Consider the following 13376-nt stretch of genomic DNA (forward strand, 5'->3'; position numbering starts at 1 on the left):
ATATATATATATATATATATATATATATATATATATCTATATATATATATATATATATATATTAATATAGGGGTACCACCTCTGGTTGATTGTAAGGCCCCATAAGCCTTGAAGAAGACGATATGCAGCACCCGGGAGAGCCATGTCGGGCTCTCTCGTGGACTGGCACATATTGTCTTCTCCTATCATCCACCCCTTATATATTTATATATATAGGGAAATTTATTGTACAGGATTACATGATTATAAAATGTAGCCTTAACACGTACACTACACAACAGTAAAAGTAAAATGAAAAACACGCCAATGGGAAACATTGATAAATGTCAGGGGGGCAGATTCGATCATTCCTGCAAGTCAATCACTTCTTCTAATTCCTTCGAAGTTGGACTAGTGCCCAAGACGCAACAGGCATTTCCCCTCTGAATCGCGGCACTGAGGTGCTGGAACAAGAAACTTTTCGCTCTTTGGTCTTTTGTAGCGCCCATCAAGTTGTCCACCAATTCCTTCAGGAACTTTAATGCACATTTTCCCCACAGACCGAGGGTCTCCGAACCGAATCGATCTGTAGCAATGTGCCAGACTTCTGTATTTAATAATTTTCTGATATTCCCTGAAAGAAGCAGCGCCGCCCCCTCGTGTGTGCTGTAGTGGAGGTAGGTATTTGCCAGGGTTTAGTGCATGTTTAGTCCCACATCACTTGCTTATCATCCTTCCAAGGAAGCAAGGTGACCCTGTCTGGGTGCTTCAGAGGTTCGTTAGGTCTGAATAAGTGTGGTTCTCTTCGTGCTGGGCAGCGGGCCATGGCGAGGTGCCTCTTGATGATGTCGTTTACTTTTTACTTCTTCATGTCTTGCAGTCTTACCCTGTGATTTTCCAGACCATGACGACCATATTGATCTGCCATCACAATTCCGCAGATACACCTATGTTTGGTGAGGACGGCAAGGCAAAAGGCAACTCCAATGTGGAGAGCGTCATGATTGAGGCGAGTTCCCAGGGCTGTATTGGGCACAGCAAATAAAAAATCCCAGGCAGGACCCCATCAACCTGGTATCAACCAGGTATGGGGGTGCTGTTACCGCTAGGAGGTGGGCTTTGTTTTCAGCCACTGCCTTTTCAAGCATTGCTGTGGCAGTCTTTTCCATTATAGGGCTATCCCAGTGAGCCTGCTAGTGGTCTTTTGGGGCTTGTGGTCGGGGTACAAGGTGTGCAATGGTTTCCCATTGTTTGGCTGCTACGATGAACTTTTGATCATGAGTTTCCGCTGTGTCTCTCATACGCTCTGGTAGGATCTACCCTATCAATTCGTTGGCACATGAAGATAAGAATGCTGGAAGTGCTACCTCAGTTTCCTTTCATATGCCTATCCACCCAAATCTCCCCCCAGTTAGTGTTGCTTGCTCCCACTGACTGTCATCTAAATCTAGGTTGAGCGCCTTCCTGAATATTGACCTGGGGATCTCATCATATTGACTTAGAAGTGGGTTGCCAAAAGTGGGTGCACACTTTAAAAAGTATGTTAGCCTGGGCAAGATAAGGCACTTTGTGAGAAGGTAGAGGGTGTCATGGGAGTCAAAGTCCCCTATTCTCTCTTCCATTTTCTTTAGGTCGTTAAACTTTTCGCAAGGACTGCAGCAATGGAATTGTGGCCCAGAGGTGCTCCAAGTAGTGTGCTGTCATATGTCAATAATTTCACACTTGGAGGATTTAAGAACGAGAACCAGGGTCCCCCCCCCCCCCCCCGAGTCTTCACCAGCTGCAAATCTTCCAGCAGGGAGTCTTGTGTGCCTGCCAGAGTGCCATCATCCAGGAACCAGATGTTGAGCTCACTGGACAGTCTGGTCGTAATTTCTCAGACCACTATGCAAAAGAGGAAGGGTGCAAGTGGGTGAACAAGTCCACAAGGGCCGTGAGGAGGGTTTTAACCTACATCCGAGAGGATCCCAGACGCTGCCTTAATCGACTGAGCTACGACATGGTAAAAGAATTGCAACCGGAACTTCTACTGACCTTACTCGGATCCTGCAACCTCTCTAAGACACAAACCAGGATTTTACACAATTCCCCCATGCACCCGAGCTCTTATCAATAAGTTGTGCTACCTCTTCACCCTTTCTTCATTACACACAGAAATCACTATATCGTCATGCATCATATGAACAAATCCACAAGGGCCGTGACGAGGGTTCGAACCTACGTCCGAGAGGATCCCAGTCGCTGCCTTAATCGACTGAGCTACGACATGATAAAAGAATTGCAGCCGGAACTTCTACTGACCTGTAGAACTGTAGAACCTGAAGGGAGCCGGTCGGCCGAGCGGACAGCACGCGGGACTTGTGATCCTGTGGTCCTGGGTTCGATCCCAGGTGCCGGCGAGAAACAATGGGTAGAGTTTCTTTCACCCTATGCCCCTGTTACCTAGCAGTAAAATAGGTACCTGGGTGTTAGTCAGCTGTCACTGGCTGCTTCCTGGGGGTGGAGGCCTGGTCGAGGACCGGGCCGCGGGGACACTAAAAAGCCCCAAAATCATCTCAAGATAACCTCAAGATAACCGACCTTACTCGGATCCTGCAGCCTCTCTGAGACTCAAACGAGGATTTTACTCCTTCCCCCATGCACCTGAGCTCTATCAATAAGCTGTTCTACCTCTTCGCCCTTACTTCATTACACACAGAAATCACAATAGCGTGATGCATCAAATAAACAAATCCACAAGGGTCGTGACGAGGGTTCGACCTCGTCGGGGGCTCTTGAGGCCCTGCCTCGTCCCTAAGGCGGTTTGCAACTGTTTACAGATACATTCTGGCAACTCCTGCGACGACACTGGTGCCAAGCGTATCGGCGCCTGTCCTTCCCTTGGACCACATCAGTGGCGTGGAGAGAGTGGATCACCAAGCCCAAGCATTAAGTTTCCTGGAGACACCCCAGGTCTAAGCAGTGACACCAACTCGACCTGGTACTTACTGGGTGTAGCAATCTGAGAAGCGTCAAACTGACCCGCAGCTTCCAGAGCGCAGATTGTGACACCGACCACTCTCTCGTCGTTTGCAAAGTAAAGTTCCAACCCCGGAAAATCCACAGAGCAAAGGAGGGAAGACCACGCATTAACGTAAACAAGACCCGTGATCTTCACAAGGTAGAGGAGTTCACTGCTGCACTGGTAAATGCCCTACCTCGACCATCCTGCGATAGCGCGAGAGGTGGTCACACCTCAGGAGCACTATTTTCAACACTGCCATGTCCATCTTCGGTAAGAGGCAGAACAAGTCAGCAAACTGGTTCGAGACCAGTACAGTGAAACTGTTACCCTTCGTAGAGGAAAAGAGACGAGTTCTCTCAGCCTACAAGAACCTGCCCTCAGAAAGGAACCTACAGGCCCTCTGTACTGCCTGCAGTAGAATTCAGCAAGCTGCTAGGCACTGTGCTAATGATTATTGGCTCCGACTCTGTTCCAGCATCCAGACCGTGGCCACCGTCGACAACATAAGAAGTATGTACGAAGGGAACAAACAGGCAACAGACCCTACACAAAACAGGACATCTCCTCTGAAGTCAGCCACTGGAGAGATCATTAAAGATCGTGATTAACAGATGAATCACTGGATGGAACATTACTACGAACTCTACTCCAGAGAAAACATGGTCAGCGTAGAGACCCTTTGATGCAATCGAGTGCCTGCCCATCATGGAAGAACTTGACCTTGAACTGACTGTGGAAGAAGTTGAGAAATCACTGAATTCACTTTCCTCAGGGAAATCCCCATGAGACGATGGCATTCGACCTGAAGTTCTCAAGTGCTCTCGAGGAGCACTTAAAACTGAGCTTCATGAACTTCTGTGTCAGTACTGGAGGGAGGGCTCGGTGCCACAAGACACGAAAGATACGATCATCATGACTCTCTCCAAAAATAAAGGTGATAGAATCGATTGCAACAACTATCGCGTCATCCCCCTCCTCAGCGCTGTTGGCAAACTCTTCGCCAGGGTTGTTTTGGTCAGACTCCAGATTCTTGCTGAACGAGTGTACCCAGAATTACAGTGCGGTTTCAGAGCCGAGAGGTCGACCACTGACATGGTGTTCTCCCTGAGACAGCTTCAAGAAAAGTGCAAGGAGCAGAGAAAATCCCTTAATTGACCTTACAAAGTCCTTCGACCTCGTGAGTAGAGACGAACTCTTCAAGATCTTGGCCAAAATTGGCTACCCACCCTACTCAGCATGATACAATCGTTCCACGAGGACATGAAGGGCACAGTCGTGTACAACGGCTCAACTTCTCAACCATTCAACATCAACAGTGGTGTTAAACATGGATGCATTCCTGCTCCAACCCTGTTCGGAATTTTCTTCAGGATCCTCGTCAAGCATGCCTTTGGAACAACCACAGAGGGGCATCTATCTCTGTACAAGCGCTTCGGAAAGCGCTTCAATCTATCCAGACTCCGAGCAAAGACGAAAGTACAGATGAGACTTCTCAGGGACTTTCTCTTCGTCGATGATAGAGCAATCTCCACACACACACTGACCTTGGGTGGATGGTGGCTAAGTGGACAGCGCTCTAGACTCGTGGACTTAGGGACCGGGGTTCGTTCCCGCGGCACCCTCCGGAAAAACTAAAGGGCAGAGTTTCCTTCACCCTGATGCCCCTGTTACCTAGCAGTAAATAGGTACCTGGGAGTTAGACAGCTGCTACGGGCTGCTTCCTGGGTGTGTGTGTGTGTGTGAAAAAAGTTAGTAGTTAGTAACAGTTGATTGATTGACAGTTGAGAGGGGGGGGGGCCGAAAGAGCAGAGCTCAACCCTGGCAAGCACAACTAGGTGAATACACAGCAGAAGGTCTGCAGCAGCTATTCAACCGCTTTGCCGCAGCCTGCTCCACATTCGGCATACAATCAGCCTGAAGAAGACTTAAGTGATAGAATAAAACTTCAATGAGTTACCCTGTATAAACATCACAGACTGTGTGCTGGAGGCAGTCCACGATTTTGTGTACCTGGGCACCACAATCTAAGACACCCTTTCCCCGGACACTAAGCTCAACAGGAGTATCGGGAAGGCCGCAACAACACTAGCCAGGTTCACAAAGCTCGTTTGGGAAAATGTCAAACAGACAGTGCACTCCAAGGCGCAAATATACATGGCATGTGTGGTGAGTACACTTCTCTACGGCTCGGAATCCTGGACCCTGCGCTCTCGCCAGGAGAGACGGCTCAATGCCTTTCACATGCGAAACCTGAGACACATCCTGGACATAACGTGGAGAGACCACGTAACTAACATGTGTGGTGCGTACACTACTCTATTGTATTTATTTCCTCCATTGCGCTTTATTTGTTTTCTGTTTCATCCTGTTTGTCTCTCATTTTATCATTTGTTAGAACCTTTTACTGTGACACAGTTTGATCATATCTAGTATATCACAAAAATATGATTGTGAATTTCCCCCGTGCACAGTATTCCTAAATATGTCAGAGACAACATACCCATAGGAACGGGGTTGCCATTGGTCCACAGCCAGGTTCCTTCCGTAATCATATCTGAGCCCGCCAGCCAGAACGATTTGCTCTCTATTGCTGGAATAAAGAAACAGTTGATGAGCATCAATATAGATGTTTGCTTAACCCATATTCACTAAACTGGAAATGGGAGAACTGTATTGATAAAGCAATAAGCAACGTGGATAGAACAATTTGAGATGGCGGGGGGGGGGGGGGGGGAAGGAGAGAAGGAGCAAGGTCATATTAGTGACAAGGAGTGTGGTGCAGAGTTCTATTGGTATAATTAGGGGGGGTGAGAAGTGTGGCACGGGGTCATATTTGTGCTAGGGAAGTCCAGGGAAAGAGGGAGGGAGAAAGGAAGAGAGGGAGGGAGAGAGAAAGGGAGTGAGTGAGTGAGGAGAGTGTGGCACGGGGTCATACTCGTGTGACGCAGGGAGGGAGGGAGGAAGGGAGAGAGAGGGAGGTAGGGAAGGGAGTGTGGCAAAATTTATATATCAACACAGCTGAGGTTCATCATGTCCACAATGTTATCATAATATTTCATCAACTTTTTGGACCAAACGTATGGCAACTTTTTGGACCAAAAATATAGTAACTTTTTGGACCAATAATATGGCAACATTTTGGATCAAACGTATGGAAACTCAAGTTTGTATAATATTTTCTTATATCACATCACATATTTTTAATTTACGAACTTTAATGAAACATTTATTTTACAATGTTTATATATATATTTGGGATCTGTGAGACGTGGTTGCAATATTTTTTTGTATATTGTCACATCTTAAGTAACTAGAAATTTTGTAAATTTTCCGGTAAACTTCTTTTGTTTCTCAATAAGATAGAAGGCAATAATTTCAACTGAGTTTGTAACATTATTTTCATATAATCTCCATATATTTTTTTGGAAAATGCTAACAAAATTAGTAGGGTTGGATGGCATCCTATACCATCTGAAACTTTGTAATTATTTTTTAGTTTCACCATTTCTTAGAATTTATTATAAGTAAATATTTTTAATTTTTGGGGGAAAAAATCGAATAAGAAGTTAGACATCCAAACTAAATCTAAAAGAAGAGATTAATGTTTATGCTGTTGAATGCTTACCTTGGTCGTGTATATGTAAGTAAATGCTTCTGAGCATCTCAATATCATCAAACATGGCCAAGTGTCCTCCCAGCAGGGTGCAGGTGCCCACAGCCTCCTCCCAGGACATGTGTTCCTGGGTGAGGAAGGTGAGACACATGTCTCCCACGGCAGTGAACGGTGCCTCGCACACCACCTCCTGCACCGCCTCCTCTGACTCTTTCATGCACGAGAATTATTACAATATTATTACTCCAGTTATGCTTGTGGTATTAGCAAAATATGAATGAAACTGATACAATGAAGCCTGTTATTTGTGGCAAAATATTTTCTGGACCTCGTTGAAAGATCTTAAACAAACATAATATTAAGGAAGTATCGTTTCACTCACTGTGGTGTACGCAAGGTCTCTTATCTGGGACTATTATTATTCATAATATGTATAATTTAAAGGTTATAAAAGTAGGCACGTTATAGATTCCAACAAAAATCTTGGAACTACAAGACTTGAGTCCGTTTTAAGTCTTCTAGAATTTAAAGAAATTACAATTGTACTAGAAATATAAGACTAATTAAATTTATATAGTCCTATTGTCCCATACAGTCCGGCGCTGCACTTAAGCCCCATTCCAGGTTCCCAGGGCCTGGCGCACAGCTGTGTGGTGGTGCATGCAAGCCGATTGCATGTTCAGTGCTTTAGCGGCTTGCATGCACCACCACACAGCCGTACGCCAGGCCTTGGGAACCTGGAATGGGGCTTTAGAGAAGCGCCCTGATCCCACACTAATCACACTTTCACTAACTTTGTTATAATCAAAGATTTATCTTTTTTCTTACTTTTTTCACTTACGGTATAGTTGCAAAATGTGTTAAACAAATTCCAAAAATATGTTTTGAAAACTTTTTTGTTGTATTTTTTTAATTATGTTTGATTCCAGTTATGTCGAAGGTGCTATAGTTTCAAACAGGTTTTTCAACATTATTCATGCTGTCGTAATACTTAGATAATAACTGCATATTTCGTTTGCTAAAGTAAAATTATATATTTTTACTGGCACTCTTAAAATTTGATAAAAAATTCACGAGTAAGAACATTTAATCTATGCTGTAGAGTGACAAGAAATGTAACATGTTACTGAGGACACTGTTTGAGACATGACATACCTTCATTTGCTGAGGAGAAAGGAAATTCACATAGAGGGAAAAAGAAGCGATCACAAGATATGTCATTCAGGTAGTGATGCCCAATTTGGTAAAGCTGAATGCAAGGGCCGTCACCAGTAGGTTCGAAAGAGGTGGTCAATGCCCGCCAGAACGGCGTGCCCATGGGCACTAACTCCCCTGATGAATAGGTGAAGCTGCCCAGGCTGTTGTCCAACATGCCATCAATCCAGTAGGAGTTTGAGATGTCTCCTGCAGAAGATCATATTGTTATTTATAGGACATAAGTAAAGCATATCAAACTCCCTACTAATTTCTCGCACATTCCTCCAATATGTAAAAGGAAACATGGAGTAGCAATATGTGGCAAGAGTAGTTATGGGATTAACTATTTGACAGACTCTCAAGGTGAGATCAAACTTACAGGCCATGACATCAAAACACTTGTTGGTGCCCGCTACAAGTGTTAACCCTATCTTCCAACTACGGCTGTTCAACAATATTCCCATTTGTTACATGGTATAACTTCATTACAGATCTTGTTCATATAAACTACCTTCTAATACAATGAAAAAGCCTAAATCCAAATATTAACATACAAATATAATATTAGAAAGTCTAATATTAAAATGCGAGAATATTTGATGGTGAACTCTGAGCTTTGAGGAATATTAGAAAAGTATTTCGGGTTTCCGTTAAGTCTTTATTTAACTATTGTTGAGGTAATTTATCTCTACATATTTACACAAATTTTATTCTGATATTCATTCTCAATACTTTATGGGTATTTAACTGCTGCAAATTAGGTAAATTTAAAAATCAAGAAGCAAAAATCTTTTCATAGCTCTAACAAAATATTTGTCATGTACCTTAATCTGTGGTGATTCCGAGGATCTATGTCCCTGCGGCCCGAGTCGTTGATCAGCCAGGCTGTTGGACGTGGCTACTCGCAGCCTGACGTATGAATTCCAGCATGGTTGATCAGGTATACTTTGGAGGTGTTTATCGAGTTCTCTCATGAACATCGTGATATGTAAGTTCCATATGCTTTATCTTATCTTGCTAACCAAATTGCAAAGTAAAATTAATCACGATTTTTGGTCTAATATTTAAAGATGTTGCTTATTGACCATTGTGATGCCGACTACACTCTTGTGGATTGTCCTGGTTTGACATTATTACTGGTAATTATCGAATATTCTGCATACTTGTTTACTAGAAGTCTTATGAATAATACAGATATATACTTGTTTACAGCCTCATATGAATAATACAAATATACTTGATTACTTTAGCCTCATGTGAATAATACAGATATATTTATTTAAATTTTTCTTGGTAAGATTGGGAATGGGGGTTATACCACAAGGAATTGATATATCCAAAATTTGAACAAATTTGAATTTGTATGTTACCACGTAATTTCTATAGGGTCTATAACTTTGTTTACTTTCCATTGGAATTATTATTATTCTTTCGTCAGGGATCTATGGGGTAAAACTCTCTTTAGAGATGCCTACACTCACAATAACCACAGAATCGTTTGAACGTAATTTTATTGTAGTCGATATTCTGATATTCTAAAAAAATATTTCTCTCTTATCTAAGGGTTCTACTATTAACAAACTATACCTCCTATAATTCCTGGTTTACTCTCTGGAAATCGCAAGAATTTTTTTTATCATTCAATAGGCACGAAATTTTGCCAAGAAAACTTCACTTAATAAGTAGAGGCCACAGAGGAAGGACTTAAAACAGTTCACCTACCAACAGTATAGAGGTAGTCCATGATGGCTTTCAGTTGTGTGGCAGTCTTGATAACGACCAAGTTTCCCCCAAAACCTTGGCATAGTGCCTGGGCGACATCACGGGTGTCATTCTGGAAGTTAACAAACAGCAGACACTGGTCTCCCAACTGCAGGTAGGGACAGTCAGCTCGCTCATTACTGCTGCTCGAGTGACTTTCAACTTCGTCCAGAACAAAACCTAAAATTTTTGTGATGCTGGAAATGTGCTTTTTCATACGATTAGGTGCGAATTCTCTCACTTCACAAGTAGTTAACCTTCGTCAAGTTATATTTTCTCAACAATGCCTTAATTTCAACTGATTATGTTCTAACTTTTCGTTCGTCTGATGTTCGTCTTAAGACCTGTCAGAGTTATTAAAGCCACCACAACAGCTTACTGATCAATCATCACGAATACTTCCACCAAAAACATAATTCAAGACAAGAGTGAACAATCAGAACGACCTACACTTAGAAGCAGGCTACACTTCCTGGTGTAAGGCTACCACAATAGCTTGCTGACCAATCAGCAGGTATACTTTTTTCCCTGGACTAAAATTTCAGTGTATATATACTTAAAGGTTTGGAATTATACTTAACGCCTATTAACCACGGGAGGGTTATTAAGAATACTATAGGAAGTCACTCACCAACCAACAAGTTTTCCTTTGTCCAACGCTGAAGTAGACTCCGAAGACCGGGAGTACCTCCCTGTCATTTTGCAAATAAAGGCCCCAGGCTCCTGCAGAGGAGGAGTCAAATCGGAGAGAGGCACAATAATCACCCCAGGCCTTGCGTTTAGCAAAGAGGACTGCCCACCTACACTTGGTGTCCACCCTGCGGAAGTTCTGGCGCTGCAATGGTGTAGGGTAGCGTCACCAGGAATTCCATGCACGTCGATGGTCCAGCACTGCATGCCCACATTCAGGAGTCCACCAGGGTGCCCCACGGCGGGAAGGACTGGTTGTCTGACCACTAGTCCTCTTGAAATGCCGAGAGCCTAAACTGAAGAGGGACTCGGAGAGAGCATCCACTGACCCATGCAGATCTGCCATAACTGGGGGAAAGGTCGACCAGTCATCGGGCCTCGCAGCCAAGCCACCCCTCCTCCGAGAAGATCCACTTGGATCCTCAGGTGGTCAGAGCAGGACGAACAGTGCCCCCAAAGGCAATGACGATGGTCAGGTGATCACTACTCAGGTACAATCCTATCCATATCTGCACCATCGTAAAGGGGCCCATTGTATGCCCATTGAGCGGATTTATCTGGGTCTCAAATCTGGTGGCGTCAGTAAGAAGTCTTGGGGAATCAAGAAGAAACTGAAACATGGGCTCAGCCAGCCATGTTGTGGTGGCAACTCGATAGCATGGGTTGCCATGATGAGTGCCGAGCATTAAAGTCACCCATGACGAGGCAGGTGTCCGTGATCTGACCAAAATAGTGTTCTAGTTTCTTCGCAGTTACAGGTAGACAAGGGTTATACAGAACTCCAAAGGTGCCCCACCCATGGAAGAGGGCCACCTTCACTGCCATGAACTCCAAATGCCCGCCCAGGAAGGGGGGGGGGGTGAATCCGGAGCAAGGAGCTCGAGACTGAGTCCCTGATTAAGAGGGCAAGCCCCCCTCCATCCCATACTGGCTGATCCTGCCTATAGACTGAATATACCGGCACCGTGAATTAAAGATTGTCAGTATGCCAAGTCTCACAGAGTCCCACATCAACGGTAGTGCGCTGGCGATAAAATTGCTTAGGAAATGCGTCTTCTTGAAAAGGGAACGGGCATCCGAAAATACCACAGTATTCTCAGAATGGGGCTCCATTATCACTGAAATGCAGCAGCTAACTTTCTGACCACCTGCGAACAGACATCTCCAAAAGAAGAACCACTAATAAAAGCCATAAAGTCCTCATACAAAGTAGGTAATATGTGTGGTATCAATGACCGCCAGTCCAAAGATTGTTGAGCAATGCTTCTCTCTGCCTGACAGAAGCGGTGATTGGCTCGCGAACCCTCTTGACAGCGCTTGTGACTGTTGGGTGCTTCACTCTGGGCCTCATGTTCCACCAGTGTCACAATCCCCTGGGAAATGACAGAATCATCAAGGCTATCCAATAGAGGAAATCCTCCTGGTCGACGGGTGTGTCAACGACGTCGGTGGTGGCTTCTCTGTGAAGGGGCTGGAGTGCCGTGCTCCGGCCGAGACTTAGCGTGCATGTCTGTATCCGTGGTGGAGTTTTTGTCCATGTCGAGGCGACCCAGAAGGGAAAAATCAATTAGCAGCTTGGGGGGTATGAGGTATGTGTGGCCAGAACAGGCAAGAGCATCTGCTAGACCTTACTTGTGAAGCGTCCCAATCAGAGGGAACCGAGAGGCGAGAAGCAACGATAGGCATGGACGTCGGCCCTGCTGTTCCGCGAATCCTGATAACTTCCAGTAATCCCGCTGATGCACCCCCTGACACCTGCAGAGCAGTCTGAATGTCATCCACTTCAACACTTGGGTCAATTGGGACAATCTTCCCGTACCTGGCCCGAGACTTTTCCTGCGACAATACCTGTCGGCACCTGACAGGTCAGTCCCCCAACTTGTTAATGCTGGATACACTGACAAGCAATAGAGCCTCCTGCCTGATGTGTAGCTTTAGTGCTGCACCCCTACCAAGGGTATGCACGGTCGCAGACAGGTAATGTGGTCACAATACCGAAGCCTCAATTGCTGCACTTAAGGTACGAGAATTCGCAAGCACACATTGACCTGTTGTTGACTAAATTAAGACAACCACAAACGAGGAATGAGGTGCCACAGAAGGAAAGTCTTCTGAAGGCGAGGATATCCTCTTAGCATCTCAGCTGGCTCATTCTCCAACAGACGTTTGCCTCTCTAGGACTTGCTGTCAACGTCGATAGTGCCCCTGCTCAGGGAGGCGTCCATTAAGGAGGCTCCCCCTTTGGTGCTGGGAGCCCCCTTGGGTAACTGCAGTGAGCACACACTGGCCGGAAGAAGCAAGCCGATGTCAAAGATGGGCTCCCCGTGAGGTAAAGGAAAGAAAGGCCGGCCAGGAGCGCTCAATACACACGTAAAGATTGCCGACTTTCCCTGTTTTGCCCCTTTCGAAGATTTCGAAGATTTCCCTCACATGAAAAACGCAATTTTTCAGAAAAAACATGTTTTTTTTTTTTACCGTCACAGACGTGACATCTATATAGTATATATATATAAAAACCTGCTCAGAGGCGAATGGAACATTGTGTGAAAATTTCAAAGCAATCGGTGAAGTACTTTCCGAGATTAGCGATTTTGAACGAACGAACATTTACATTTATATATACTTTTGGATTTTCCATTTTATATATATATATATATGAACTTTTCCATTTTCCAGTAATATATATATATATATATATATATATATATATATATATATATATATATATATATATATATATATATATATATATATATATATATATATATATATATATATATATAAATATTAGTATATTTTGGTAGCAGTCTTTCCTGTAGACATATATTATTAAATATGACCGAAAAAGTAAGATTAATAATTCTAACACGAATTTTCTCAATCTTTCGTACATTACGCTTCACTGTTGGAGGTAAATCAAAAATCACTTCTCCAAAATTCATTTTTATTTCTAGTCTGACGCGACACGGGCGCGTTTCGTAAAACTTATTACATTTTCAAAGACTTCACAAATACACAACTGATTAGAACTTACGTCTCTCTGATATTATATCTACATTTGAGTGAGGTGGGAAGGGTGATGTGGCATTAACACAAGACAGAACAGGAGGGGATATTAATAGGGTATTAAAA

General features: G+C 44.0%; 1 protein-coding gene across 1 annotated transcript in view; it reads right to left on the reverse strand.

Annotated features, from left to right (window-relative positions):
* Window positions 1-13376, reverse strand: part of LOC123750924 (macrophage mannose receptor 1-like) — an 81480-nt gene that overhangs the window by 14203 nt on the left and 53901 nt on the right. Inside the window, exons 3-6 of the mRNA XM_069316581.1 lie at window positions 9516-9734; window positions 7752-8000; window positions 6609-6806; window positions 5484-5573 (exon numbers count right to left, since the gene is read on the reverse strand). Of these exons, the coding sequence (XP_069172682.1) occupies window positions 5484-5573; window positions 6609-6806; window positions 7752-8000; window positions 9516-9734 (756 nt within the window). The remainder of the gene's footprint in view (window positions 1-5483; window positions 5574-6608; window positions 6807-7751; window positions 8001-9515; window positions 9735-13376) is intronic.

This window comes from Procambarus clarkii, chromosome 84 (genome assembly GCF_040958095.1).
Source record: "Procambarus clarkii isolate CNS0578487 chromosome 84, FALCON_Pclarkii_2.0, whole genome shotgun sequence".
Classification (NCBI taxonomy): Eukaryota; Metazoa; Arthropoda; class Malacostraca; order Decapoda; family Cambaridae; genus Procambarus; species Procambarus clarkii.